Source organism: Somniosus microcephalus, chromosome 18, assembly GCF_052327205.1.
Source record: "Somniosus microcephalus isolate GS21.2 chromosome 18, FLI_Smic_1.0, whole genome shotgun sequence".
NCBI lineage: Eukaryota > Metazoa > Chordata > Chondrichthyes > Squaliformes > Somniosidae > Somniosus > Somniosus microcephalus.
This window is the reverse complement of record NC_141004.1, coordinates 54,772,456-54,786,888: the sequence shown is the minus strand read 5'-3', so window position 1 is coordinate 54,786,888 and position 14,433 is coordinate 54,772,456. Positions and strand designations below refer to the sequence as shown.

General features: G+C 48.5%; 1 protein-coding gene across 7 annotated transcripts in view; it reads left to right on the top strand.

Moving 5' to 3' along the window:
* LOC147105278 (tetraspanin-18B-like) overlaps window positions 1-14,433 on the top strand; it is a 191,855-nt gene that overhangs the window by 165,090 nt on the left and 12,332 nt on the right. For 6 of the 7 annotated variants that reach the window (XM_086011466.1, XM_086011463.1, XM_086011464.1 and 3 more), the window contains 2 exons: window positions 13,065-13,165; window positions 13,530-13,724. In XM_086011466.1, coding sequence (XP_085867592.1) covers window positions 13,065-13,165; window positions 13,530-13,724 — 296 coding nt within the window. The remainder of the gene's footprint in view (window positions 1-13,064; window positions 13,166-13,529; window positions 13,725-14,433) is intronic. The other variant, XM_086011465.1, reaches the window with a different exon arrangement.

The window sequence follows — 14,433 nt, the reverse complement described above, 5'->3', positions numbered from 1 at the left end:
GGTAGTTGGTGGGGGCACCGTTGATCGATGTTCTTCCGGGGGTGATGAAAGGATAGTGGGTGGGTAAGAGTTGCTGTTGTTGTCGTGGTTGTTGTCGTTACCAGCTGGGGCGACGTCTTTTATGGACACGGTGTCCTCCCTTCCGTCGGCGTGCCGGACATACGCGTATTGGGGGTTGGCGTGTAGTAGGTGCACTGACTCCACGAGAGGGTCCGTCTTGTGGCCCCTCACATGCCTTCGTATAAATACCGGACCTGGGGTGGAGAGCCATGACGGCATGGATACGCCTGAGGTGGATTTCCGGGGAAAGACAAACATTCGTTCATGAGGCGTGACATTAGTGGCAGTACACAATAGCGACTCCGGGTGCTCCGGTTTCCTCCCACAGTCCAAAGATGTGCAGGTTAGGTTGATTGGCTATGATAAATTGACCCTTAGTGTTAGGGGGATTAAATACGTGGGGTTACGGGGATAGGGTGGGATATGTGTTGGTGCAGGGGTTACGGGGATCGGGTGGGATATGTGTCGGTGCAGGCTCGATGGGCCGAAATGGCCTCTATCTGCACTGTGGGGTTTCTGTGATTTCTGTGATCTGGGAGGACTTCCTGCCAGCGGGAGATAGGGAGGCCCTTGGTCCTTAGAGCTAGAGTGACTGCTTTCCATACTGTCCCATTCTCTCGCTCCACCTGGCCGTTACCCTGGGGGTTGTAGCTGGTGGTACGGCTCGTGGCGATCCCCCTGGACAGCATGTACTGGCGTAGCTCTTCACTCATGAAGGACGCCCCCCTATCCGTATGGATGTAGCTCGGCATACCGAACAGGCAGAACAGGCTGTTGAGGCATTTAATGACCGTGGCACTGGTCATGTCTGGGCAGGGGAAGGCGAATGGGAAACGGGAGTATTCGTCCACAATGTTCAGGAAGTAAACATTGCGGTCGACTGATGGGAGGGGGCCCTTGAAATCTAAGCTGAGCAGCTCAAAGGGCCGTGTAGCTTTGATTAAGTGGGCTCTATCTGGGCGGTAGAACCGAGGCTTGCACTCAGCGCAAGTGCGGCAGTTCCTGGTCAGAGACCGAACTTCCTCAATCGAGTAGGGTAAGTTGCGGGACTTTATGAAGTGGAACAGCCGTGTGACCCCTGGGTGGCAGAGGTCGTTGTGGAGGGTCTGTAGCCGATCCCCGGTGGCGCTGGCACACATCCCTCGTGAGAGGGCGTCGGGGGATTCGTTAAGGACCCCTGGCCGGTAAATGATGTTATACTCGAAGGTGGAGAGCTCGATCCGCCACCTGAGAATCTTATCATTTTTAATCTTCCCCTTCTGTTTATTATTAAACATAAACGCTACCGACCGCTGGTCGGTAAGTAGGGTGAAGCGTTTGCCGGCTAGGTAGTGGCGCCAGTGGCGCACTGCCTCCACGATGGCTTGGGCCTCCTTTTCCACGGAGGAGTGTCTGATCTCGGGCCCTTGGAGGGTCCTCGAGAAGAAAGCTACGGGCTGCCCCGCCTGGTTGAGGGTGGCCGCCAAGGCAAAGTCAGACGCATCACTTTCCACTTGAAAGGGAGTGTTCTCGTCCACTGCCTGTAGCGTGGCCCGTTCAATATCCCGCTTAATGCTTTTGAAGGCGGTGTGGGCCTCAGCAGAGAGCGGAAAAGAGGATGCTTTCAAGAGGGGGCGGGCTTTGTCGGAGTAGTTGGGGACCCATTGGGCATAATAAGAAAATAACCCCAGGCACCTTTTCAGGGCTTTGGAAGTGTTGGGCAGGGGCAGCTCCCATAGGGGGCGCAATCGGTCGGGGTCTGGTCCGATTTCCCCATTCTCCACCACGCTGCCTTGTATGCAGAGGCGCGTGGTGTTGAAAACGCACTTGTCCTCGTAAGTGAGGTTGAGTTTTTGTGCGGTTTTCAGGAACCTCTCGAGGTTCGAGTCGTGATCCTGCTGGTTGTGACCGCAGATGGTGACGTTGTCGAGGTAGGGGAAGGTTGCCTGCAAGTGGTGGTCATCGACCATGCGGTCCATCTCCCTCTGGAAGACCGAGACCCCATTCGTCACCCCAAAGGGGACTCTGAGGAATTGGTAGAGGCGTCCGTTCACCTCGAAGGCGGTGTACAGGCGGTCCTTTGGTCTGATAGGGAGCTGGTGGTACACTGACTTGAGGTCGATGGTGGGGAACACCCGGTATTGGGCAATTTGGTTCACCATTTCTGATATGCGGGGTAGCGGGTAGGCGTCTAGTTGGGTGTACATGTTGATCGTTTGGCTATAGTCGATCACCATCCGTTTCTTCTCGCTACCCCTCACCACCACCACTTGGGCGCGCCACGGGCTGTTGCTGCGTTCAATAACGCGCTCCCTCAGCAGCCTGTCCACCTCGGTCGCGATAAACCGCCTGTCCTCCCAGCTGTACCTCCTGCTTTTGGTCGCTATTGGCCGGCAGTTGGGAGTAAGGTTCGCGAATAGCGAAGGCGGCTTTACCTTCAGGGTAGCCAGACCGCACACTGTGAGGGGCGGCTGGGACCCACCGTAATTGAGCGTGATGCTTTGGTGGTGACACTGGAAATCCAGGCCCAAGATCACGCTCGCACATAGACTCTTCATGATTAGTAATTTAAAATTACCGTATACAGTTCCGTTAACGGACAATTGTACCGCGCAGTAACCCATAATGGTCGATGTCTGGGTTTTATCAGCCATAGAGATGGTGCCCCGAGCAGGGACCACCGTTAGAGAGAGTTGTTGTGCTAGTTCAGGGTGGATAAAACTCTCCGTGCTTCCACTGTCAATTAAACATTTAACCCCGCACCCGTTTACCTCGATGTCCACCATTGATTTGGATAGCGGGTGCGGTCTGGTCTGGTCCACTGTGACCGATGCCACTGTAGGGTCCTGATCGAGACAAGATGGCGTCCACGCTGTCTGCTCACAAGATGGCAGACCCCACGAGGTCGGGCAAGATGGCGTCCAAGATGGCCGCTCCCACGACGCACACGCGGCGGTGGCAGGTATTCCAGCGGGGTTCCCTCTGCACACCTTCCCGAAGTGCCCCTTCTTACCGCACTTAAAGCAGGTGGTGCCTTTCGCCGGGCACAGGTTTCTGGTGTGCTTCGGCTGCCCGCAGAAGTAGCAGTTGGGGCCCCGACGCGTCGCGGCTGTCGTAGGGCTTCTGGGGGGAGAGCGGGGCCCCGACGGTGTCGGGCTGCCGGGCGGGGAAGATGCCTTCCAAGATGGCGGCGCCCTTGGTGCACACGTGGTGGCGTGGGCGGCGCGGGCTGAAGAGTAGGCGTCCGAGTTTCTCTGGGCCACATCCAGGGATCGCGCTGTGTCCACAGCCTGTTTCAGGTCCCATCCCGTTTTTTCCAGTCGTCTCTGCCGGATGTAAGTGGAGCTGAGGCCTGTGATAAAGGCATCACGAACAAGCTCGTCAGTGTACACTGCGGCTTTTACATCTTGGCACTTGCAGTCTTTGCCAAGCGTTTTCAGGGTGACTAGGAACTCATCCAGCGATTCCCCAGGTCGCTGTGTGCGAGTAGCGAGCAGATGCCTAGCGTACACCTCGTTCGTAGGCTGCTGGTAATGCGCCTTTAGGATGTCGCAGGCGGCCGGGTACGTGTCGGCGTCTTGGATGAGGGGGTAAACCCGGTGGCTTACCCAATTCCGCAGGATTCCGAGTTTCATACTTTCAGCGTCCGTAGCGTCTGTGATGGCTGCGGAATTGTCCAGGAAGAATTCCATACACTTAAACCAGTGTCCGAATCGTGCCGATGCGTCCGAAGCATGCGGGTCCAAATCCAAACGTTCGGGTTTCAAGAGTTGATCCATTGCGTTGAAAACTGAGTTAATAAAATTGATGTGCCTCAATGAATCCGAGACTCAACGTGAACGGAGCAAAGCAAGGCTTTTATTAACTCAGAAAGTAATACACAGTGGAGGAGTGTCTCTCATCCAGAGATCTGCTGCACTGCCTGTGAGACACGCTGGGGCCTGCTTAAGTAGGGGCCAGGTATGGGCGGAGCCCTACACACAATACAATACAGGTAAGGAAATGAAACTGAAACTAAACACCCCTGCTTGTCACAGTCACAGGCACAATCAAACACAGAGAATACAGAGTGCCTGATGAATGGCATATTTCATTACACCCCCCACCCCCGCGTCCCCCAGATCCCACTGCCTTCCAATCGTGTCCCGATCTTAACCCGCTCCCCCATTACAACTGATCTTTTATTTCTAGGTGGCTATATCGCAGTATTGAGAAAAGGAAAATAGGGGCCGAATTAAATGTATCTATCCTGCTTATTTTTTCCCCATTGCATTTTCTGCTCTCAACACGTCCTAGCTCCAGGTGAGACACTTGGGCAGCCTAGGCCTCCATCACCACCAATGCTCCTTTAATCAACAGCTGGGGCAGTATGAGCAAGGCCAAGGTTGATCTTTCCTCTAGTTTTCCATCTCTTCCCCATGGATATGGAACTGGCCTTTGCTTGCTGCTTCCACCAGAATGATGAGCCTGCGTTTCACCGCACCGTGGTGCTGGGCTTCACCAGGTCAAAGCACCAAGTCACCCATGCTGCCCAAGGAGTGAGTCTTTGGCTTAGCGGTAGCATTCCTATCTCTGAGTCAGAAGGTGCAAGGTTCGATCCCAGCTCCAGACAGTCCCAGCGAGTGGAAACCGGAACTTCTGGCTCTGAATCCTGGGTTGACATCTAGTGGGATACTCGGGTCGGGTGAGTGTGGATGGCCTGATCCTCATCGTATGTGTTGTTGGAGCCCGTAAAACCCTCCTGCCGTATAATACCAACCACCCCATCGGCTGCTGTAAAGATAGTTACAGCCACAAAGGAGTGTTCAGTCTGTCAGACTGTTAATCAGCCTGCAAATCCTCCCACTAATTCACACTGTACTCCAAGAGAAGTGTGTGAAGATGCGAAAACATCAGTTGCAGTGACCAGACTAAAACCTCGGTTGATTGGATCTGAGAAAAGACTCAACATTCCCTCAGTTCTCAGGTTTTGAGGACTATGTGTAAAGTCTGTGGGTTGTGCAGTTAATTACGACACAGACTTCAGGAGTAACATACAACAGGACTTTACTATTCGAAGGTCAGGGCGAATCTGCCCAATAAGTCATGCCACAGCACTTATATACCGGTGTGGTCACCGTCGGTATTACCGTATACAGAAGTCAAACAAGTAGTGCCACACCTAAAATAGTTCTCTTAAAGGTGAACGGTTACATACATAGTCTCTTAAAGGTAGACGGTTACATACACTACAATCCTCCCTTTTTAGCTTACAACATACGTATTTCCCATTAAACATACATTATAACATATATACAACTTTATGCAAGACAGTTCACAGATTCAGTCTCTCTGGAGGTTTCCGGACTCTGTCCGGATAACGCCTCAGTGGTGTCGTCATTCCTGGCAGTGTAGTAGGTGCTTCTGACAAGGTCGATTCGGCTTGAAAGACAGTGTCAGGTTCCTCTGATTCCAGTATTACCAGATCGGAGGTAGGTGTTCTGGGTATCTCGGTTTCAACAGTAACCGGGTAAGGTGGTGAAGTAGGTTGGCCAGTTGTGGCTGACCCTATGATCTGGTCAACATGGCGCCTTATTATACTGTCCCCAAGATCCACCGTATACATCAACGGCCCTAGCCTTTTTCCAATAGTTCCAGGCTGCCATTTCTCGGTACGGTAGTCCCGGGCCAAAACTTGTTGACCTATCTGAAAAGATCTAGTGGCCCTTTCATTCATGCCCTGGAATTGCCGGTTCTCTACGTCCCTTCTGACGTTTGGCTTGAGCAAATCCAGCCGGCATCTTAGTCGTCTATTAAAAAACATCATGGCGGGAGTTTGATTTGTGACCGCATGTGTTGCATTCCTGTACGCCAACAAGAAGCTATCCACCTTATGTTGTAAATTAATGTCTTCATTACCCATGGCCTTGATGGCCTTCTTGAAGGTCTGGACAAACCTTTCAGCCAATCCATTGGAGGCGGGATGGTATGGGGCTGACGTGTAGTGCTTAACCCCATTGCTCTTTAAGAATTTCTTGAATTCTTCGGACACAAATTGCGGTCCATTATCAGAACAGATCTGTTCCGGCAGGCCATTCCTAGCAAACATAGTCCTTAACACTGTGATGGTTTTTTCCGTGGTGGTGGTGGTCATCTTTATTACCTCCGGCCACTTGGAGTGTGCATCCACCGCTATTAGGAACATTGAGTCCATAAATGGACCAGCAAAGTCGATGTGTACCCTTTGCCAAGGAGATGAGGGCCACTCCCATGGATGCAGCAGAGCCTGTGGTGGCGCGTTCTGAACCTTCTGACATCCTAGGCAGTTCTTAGTGATTTCTTCGATGTCTACATCGATGCCTGGCCACCATACAAACGCTCTTGCTAGGTTCTTCATCTTCACTCCACCCAGATGTCCCTCGTGCAGCTCCTTTAACACCTTCTTTTGAAGTTTGGGTGGAATCACCACTCTAGATCCACACATCAGGGTTCCTCTACACACTGACAGCTGTTCTTTCCTCTGTGAAAATGCTTGCAGTGTTGGTTCGCCCTGTGCTGGCCATCCCTCCACCGTTAAATCATAGACTCGTGAAAGAGTCGGGTCATTTCTTGTTTCGTTTTCGATCATCGAATTTGTTATTGGTAGACACTCCACTATGGATGAGTGGAACATCTCTACCGGGTCCAATGTAGTCGCTTCTTCTACTATCGGCAATGGCAAGCGCGATAACCCATCAGCATTTCCATGCTGTTTGGACCTTTTGTATTCGATGTCATATTGGTGTGCCCCAAGTAACACGGACCACCTTTGTAACCTTTGTGCTGTCATGGTGGAAACGGCCTTGTTTGGGTTGAATATGGACACCAACGGCTGGTGGTCTGTCAGTAATGTGAACTTCTTACCTTGCAGGTAATGATTGAATTTCTTCACGCCCCACACAAGGCTGAGGGCCTCCCTATCTATTTGAGCATAATTTCGCTCCGCGGAGGTCAATGATCGGGACGCGAATGCCACTGGCCTTTCCGAGCCATTTGGTAACTTGTGAGAAAGTACTGCTCCAATTCCATAAGGGGAAGCATCACAAGCTAGACGAAGGGGTAACGTTGGGTTGAAATGAGCCAACACTTCTTCAGAGGTAATCAACTCCTTGCTTCTGCGAAAAGCCTTTTTACATTCCTCACTCCACTTCCATGGTATTTCTTTCCGCAACAGAGCATTCAGCGGATGCAGCACCGTGGATAGATTTGGCAGAAACTTGTGATAATAATTAATCAACCCCAAGAATGATCTTAACTGTGATACGTTTTCTGGAGCGGGGGCCTTCACGACAGCTTCTATCTTGTCAGGTGACTTGTGCAGCCCCTCTCGGTCAATGACATGACCGCAGTACGAGATCCGTTTTTGGAAAAACTCACACTTCTTGCGATTAACTCGAAGGCCATATTCCTTCAACCTGGTGAGCACCAGTTTCAAATTTGTGAGGTGTTCTTCCTCGTCTTCTCCCGTAATTAGGATATCGTCTAAGTAGCACTGCGTGCTTGGAATTCCTTGTAATACCTGCTCCATGGCCCTCTGCCAAATTGCTGGAGCCGAAGCTACCCCAAAAACCAGTCTATTATAACGATACAATCCTCTGTGTGTGTTGCTGGTGAGGTACTGGCGTGACTCTTCCTCGACTTCCATTTGTAAGTATGCCTGAGCCAGGTCTATCTTGGTGAAGTGTTTCCCTCCAGCCAACGAAGCAAAGATATCTTCAATCCGCGGAAGCGGGTATTGTACCGTGTGAAGCACCGGATTCACTGTGATCTTGAAGTCTCCGCAGATGCGGACCTTCCCCGGTCCCCCTGGCTTATTACTTGGTGAAGACTTCATGACGGGAACAATGGGCGTGGCCCACTCACTCCAGTCCACTTTTGACAGTACCCCTGATCGTTCAAGTTCTTCCAGTTCTGCCTCCACAGCTGGTCGTATCGCATAAGGTACCGATCTGGCTTTGAAAAATTTTGGGCTTGCATGTTCTGCAATCTTAACCTTTGCTTTAATTCCTCGCAGTGTTCCCAGTCCTTGCTGGAATACCTCTTTAGCTTCGTCCAATATTCTGGACAACCGTTCAGGTTTGACATCTTCCTTTCCGGAATCCACCGTCATGGTGTTTAGTGAATGCCAGTCTATCTTTATTTTCCGGATCCACTCCCGTCCCAGAAGTGGTGGACCTCCCTCAGGCAACACATACAGGTCCATCCTTTGGTAATCTTTATCCTTGTATCTCACCTTGACTTCTATCTTTCCGATGGGGAATACTTTGTGCCCCGTGTATGTCTGTAGTACTAGTTCCGTATCCCGTAGTGGAATATGCTTGAATAACTTTTTATAGTCATGCTTATTCATGACCGTCAGCGCCGATCCGGTGTCCACTTCCATTTTCACTTGGACTTTTGCAATCTGTAGTGTGATCCAGATAGTTTGTCGGTCAGCTTCATTACTCACATTGTGAACTCTCAAACTATCCAGTCCTTTGCAGTTGGAGTGTGAGTCCGACTTCTGTTCCTCCGGACTCTTCCTAGTCACCTCATGTACCTTTCTGTACCACTTTTGTGGTGACTCATTATTGTTGGTCTTCTTCCCTGACTGGCATACCTTAGCTATGTGACCAAGCTTGCCACATTTCCTACATTCTTGGTTTTTAAACCAGCATTGGTTCTGGTCGTGTGTTGTCTTTCCACAACGATAGCATTTCGTTGTACCCAAAGTAATTTGTTGTACCCTGAGTGCCGCTGCCTTTAGCTGCATTTCCGCAGTTCCTTTCACTGCGGCTTTGCTTGATGCTGCGATAAGGACAGCCTTATCAAGTGGAAGATCGTTCTCTTCAAGCAGTCGTTTTTGTGTTTCTTCCTTCAACATTCCGCACACGAATTTGTCTCTCAGTGCCTCTTCCAGGTTGTCCCTAAACTGACAGTCTTTCGCTAGCCTCCGCAGTTCAACCAAGTATTCCGCATTGCTTTCGTCTTTCCGTTGCGTTCTCGCATAGAATTTGAATCGTTCAGCCAACATCAACGGTGTAGGGTTCAAGTGGTCCTCCAGGACAGCCACAATATCATCGAAAGTCTGATCCGCCGGTTTAGCTGGTGCTAGTAGATGCTTCAAGAGCCCGTATGTCTTTGCGCCCATCGAGTTCAGCAAGGTTATAGCTTTGTCATCTTCTTCTATTTTATTGGCCTCACAATAGATCTCAATGCGTTCCACGTACGTGGCCCAGTCTTCTACTTCGGAATTAAAATCGTTGATGTTACCACGCTTAGGCATCTTCCTCTCTTTGGGAACAACACAAGTATTTCTTTAAATTATTATTTCTTTTTTTTTCTAAGATGGCAGTTTTCCCGCGAAAATGGCAGTTTCCCGCTCTTATCTTCTCTCCCCGCCCACTTCAATGGCGGTTTCCCGCTTCTGTCTTCTTCCCCGCCTAATGGCGGCTTCCCGCGCTTCTTCCCTGGCGGGAGGGGTACACTTTTCCCACGGGCGACGGCCGCTGGCTTTCAGGTTCACAGCCTGCGCGTCGGCTTCAAGGCTTTCCCTTTTTTTTTTTAAATTTTATGGCAGGGCGACCGGCTCTGGGTACCCCGTTGACGGCGAACAGGTTCAGCCGCTGGGCTGGCTCTCGCACAGTTCCCCTTGCTCGGCTCTGTCTCTTTCCCGCTCGCTCGGCTCTACCGGCGCTGGGTACCCCCCGTTGACGGAGGACAGTTCAGCCGCTGGACTGGCTCTCGCACAGTTCCCCTTGCTCGGCTCTGCCTTAGACGGTTACATACACTACACTATGGAGGGAATTGACAAAGATGACCCAGGCAACCTGTTCACTGTGGGAGGAGGGTTCAAATATCAGTTTAAAAATTAGGACGTTGAGTATGAATGGGAGTTGGGTGGGAATTTATTACCCAAGAGGAAATTTATTGAGGCAGACACTATAAATGGGTTCTAGGTGTAATTAGACACAATTCTAGACAGAGAAGGGATTGATTTATATGGGAGAGTCATGTAGGTGGAACAGGCTTTTTGGGCCCTACTGCCGTTTCCCTGCTGCTAAAAATGTCTAGGTTGCCTTCAAAAACGTGCCCCCAAGTTTTTGATTCTACTGCTCAATGGATTACTATGCTGTGAATAGTAACACACCGACTTTGTAATCACAAACCTCGACCACCGCCCATTTGCAGAACCAGATAGATAATTTAAGCAGAGCAAAATCCATTTGTTGAGTAACTTCAACTAGAGCAGCAGTTTGTGACACTTGAACTACAGTACGAATCTAAATATAAACCTAACTCTAATGCATAGAATCCAATATCCTTGATGTACAAGGGCCAAAGAAGATTCTTGCATTTTGTGAGCATAGATTTTATGAATTTAGATCTAAATCTAGAGAGACCGTTTCACTTCAGGTACAGAAGGAAATGGCCTCCAGTTTAATTAGTTCTATTCTCCAGTGAAGATTCTGCATTATCCTTTCATTAATCAGATTCCTGTGGATTTTTATTATGTTTTTATCAGTGTGCTCCCCCACTCCCTTCAAAATCTGTTTATAAAACTCAAATTTCAACTTTCTAGAAGATACTTTTTGCTCATGGGCTTATCTCCATGAATAGTAAGAATGTATAACCAGAGATCTCTATTCTTATGATTTGTCTTTTAGAAACATTTTATAGTTGGAATTCAGACACACTAGCAAAGGATGCAAAATATTTATATTAAAGCCACTTTAGAAGTACTTTACTCTGTTAGTGAAAAAATAGGCTTCCCCATTTTATAGTTGCACCAACCTTTTTGCTAATATTAGCTGAGGAAAATGTACAATTTAGTTATAACCTAAGAGTAATGCATCAAATCAACAGATAAGAATGAAGCATTGGCCCCCAAAACATGGTCTTATACCTAGTAGAACATGGCGACGGGTAGATGTTAGTGAGTGTAACAGTACGATATGGGTGGTCATGGCGAATGGCCTCCTGACCGTGCTCCGGTCCACTAGCTGCATAACGTTACAGTCATCCCAGCATCTAGTGGAACTTTGTGACATCAGCAACACAAATCAGTGTTTTCCGGCATCACAGAATTGCCTGTGTGCGCAGGAAAATGGGGCTTAAAATCTGCGCTGTCTCGGGAGAGCACCAATACCCCACCAGCAATGTGAATTGGTACTCCAGCTTAGGAGTGGTGGGCTGCACACAGTCTGGAAGGGCGTGTTTTTGAGTATGAATTAATTGTGAATAATAATCACAAATGAAGCAGACAGTTATATTTAGGAAAATAGCTTAAAGCTCTACAATTACAAACGGTTCAGGCTTCATTTAGTCATTGTCCATACAAGGAAAGATGGTTGAAGCTTCACAGGAACTTCTTGGTGAAACACCAGGCAGGGACGGAAAGTATGTAGGACTAAAATTCCAGGAAACAAACTGCCCAAAGGCGATAGGAATGTTAAATTAATATACACAAGGTCGCTTTTCACTTGAGCGCTTCCATCGGGCAGCAGGCAGACGGAGCTAGCTCGCTTGCGTGACCAGTGGAAGCAGCCCGAGGCCCGAGTCATTTTTATGGTCGGCCCACAATGGCGGTCCATCGGCGAGCTTCGCACACTCTGCGGGGAGAGAAATCTGCTGGCACCACCATAGAACCCAACCAGTCCAGGTCAGTTAAAGGGGAAGGGGGTAGAAGCGATACTGGTGGAGAGTCAGGTATGGGGTGGTGGGTGGGAGGGAGGGGGGGGGTCAATTTTTGTGGGGCCAAGAGGAGCATTAATGTCCACAACTGTTCCTCTCTGCCCCTTTTGGGGAGACGGCTTGCCTCTTCTTTGGTACCTTTGCTCACATTGGCACCCCATCCACCACCTTAAACATTCACTCCCTCCACCACCGGCGTACCGTGGCTGCAGTGTGTACCATCTACAAGATGCACTGCAGCAACTCGCCAAGGGGTCTTCGGCAGCACCTCTCAAACCCGCGACCTCTTCCACCTAGAAGGACAAGAGCAGCAGGCGCATGGGAACACCACCACCTCCAAGTTCCCCTCCAAGTTACACACCATCCTGTCTTGGAAATATATGGCCGTTCCTTCATCGTTGCTGGGTCAAAATCCTGGAATTCCCTCCCTAACAGCACTGTGGGAGTAGCTTCACCACATGGACTGCAGCGGTTCAAGAAGCCAGCTCACCACCACCTTCTCAAGGGCAATTAGGGATGGGCAATAAATGCTGGCCTTGCCAGCGATGCCCAGATCCAATAAAGGAATTTAAAAAAAAATTCTACCTGAGGTTAGTAACCGGCTTATGGTGAAACCAATTGACAACGCAATGCCTTGCCACTATGACAGTACGAAGGAGGCTGACTACCATTTAATCTGTGCCATTCTGTTTATATTTTGACGTGCTCCCCCAAAATCATCCTAACTTGACAAATAAATTATCTTCCCTATCTGTTTGGTAAGAAATCTGATGATGGAAAGTTTGTGTTGTGATCTGTTCGACTGGAAGTCAAGCACGTGGGGCCCACCTCTCCAACCTGCTAGCGATCTGTGGTCCTAATCACAACCACATTGTTAATACAGAGCCTTAGAATTAAATAAGTACAACAAACTTTGTACTGTTTTATCTCAGGAGTATTAAACAAAATTGGAGGCTGACATTTCAGGTTGTTTTGGGAAGTACTTTAGAAGTGAAGAAAATTGAGGGATGATGGAACTTTGAAAAAGGATTTAAATTGACTTATTATCATCCCTTTGCGATGTTTTCTATGGAATTTTGCCACCAACCAGCTGAACTGCAACAGCCTTTTCAGCCCCGTATCATAGCCGTGTTTCTAACTGTATTGAAATCCATGAATTAAAGAAGGAGAGTTTCTCTACTTTTTTTTGAACTGGTTGCGAATTGTTTAGTCTTTTTACTGTTGTGGTATTCAGTCCACTTGGAGGTTGATTGTAAAAGCATTAACCCGCACTAAATTGGTAATTAAATGATTGCAAAGTGTAAACTGAGGCGTTCTTTCACTTGTCATTTCAGACCGAAAGCCGTTTAAAACGACAGAAACTGCTGGATTCCAAATGGAAAAATCTCGGACCTGTATCAAGTACCTCATGTTTGTGTCCAATAGTTTAATTTTTGTAAGTACTGTAACTGGTTGGTCATACTTACGAACAGATGAGAATGGCTATCTGCACGGAGACAGGCACTGGGGTAGAAAACTCTGAGAATATTCATGAGATTGGTAATTAGAAGAAATGATATTAAAACCTGTGACCATGGCAACAGGCATTGTTATTCAATAACTTTAATCAAATACATACCGTGTAATTTTATTAAAGTCTAGAATGTGGCTTAATTATATTATGAGATAAAGGGTACTTTATCTTAACAACAGTTATGAAATAATATCCAGGAGCTGTGGAGATTATTGCAGGATTCTCGATGAATTTTAATGCAGCAGGCTGCAACTCACTGTAATAACATTGCTGTGGTCTGTTACAGGCAGGGGGTATTTGTCTGCTGGGAGTTGGCATCTGGGTTACAACCAACCCCAATGGCTTCAAGAACATTGTGATCGCCAACCCATTGATCTATACTGGGGCTTACATCATCCTGTCAGTCGGGGTAATTCTCTTCTTCCTAGGGTTCTTAGGTTGCTGGGGAGCCATCCGAGAGAGCAAACAACTGCTTATGACTGTACGTACAGCAACTTGAAATCTTCATTCTTTCAGATTATTTTTGATTGATGTTCAGAGGTGTGAGAATGCTTAACATTCAATCTGTATTTCTCCCCCCCCCCAAATTTATAATCAATGAGATAAATTGCACCCCGATAGTATAACACCAACAGGTGCTAGGTTTGCAAGGGTACAGTGCCACATACGTCACCTTTCCTCCGGTCCCTTTCCCAGCTGGTCATTCATCATATTTGTGCCCGGTGAGTGGCGGCAAGCATTTGGCCTCGGGAGCACCCTAACCGCCCTTGCCTGAAGTCCACACCTTTGCCCTTTCCATCAGGCGCTCACTGGGTACTGATGTGGACCAGAAACCTGTGGCTGAGGTTTTCCCTGCCCTTGTCCAGGAGCATTGAGGCTATTTGCAGTAAGCCTTACTGCTGATATCACCTGGCTCAGTACAAGGCTTTGGTTTTAGATCCATCTCGAATGCTTCATTACCTCCCAAAATCAAAAGGTAATGTAAGAACATTGCTTTTTGAAATTTAATTCAGATTCTTAACATACGAATTCTAATTATGTCAGGGATTAGTGTCTGCTCACCAGCCAATTGGACAAAATGATTTTAATAAACTAAAGGTAATTATGGAGTTCGCCCATCTCTAGAAGCACAGGGATCCTTTCTGATGGTCTGATAATTGTTGAAAGTGGTGGCTTTGCTGACTGGGGGA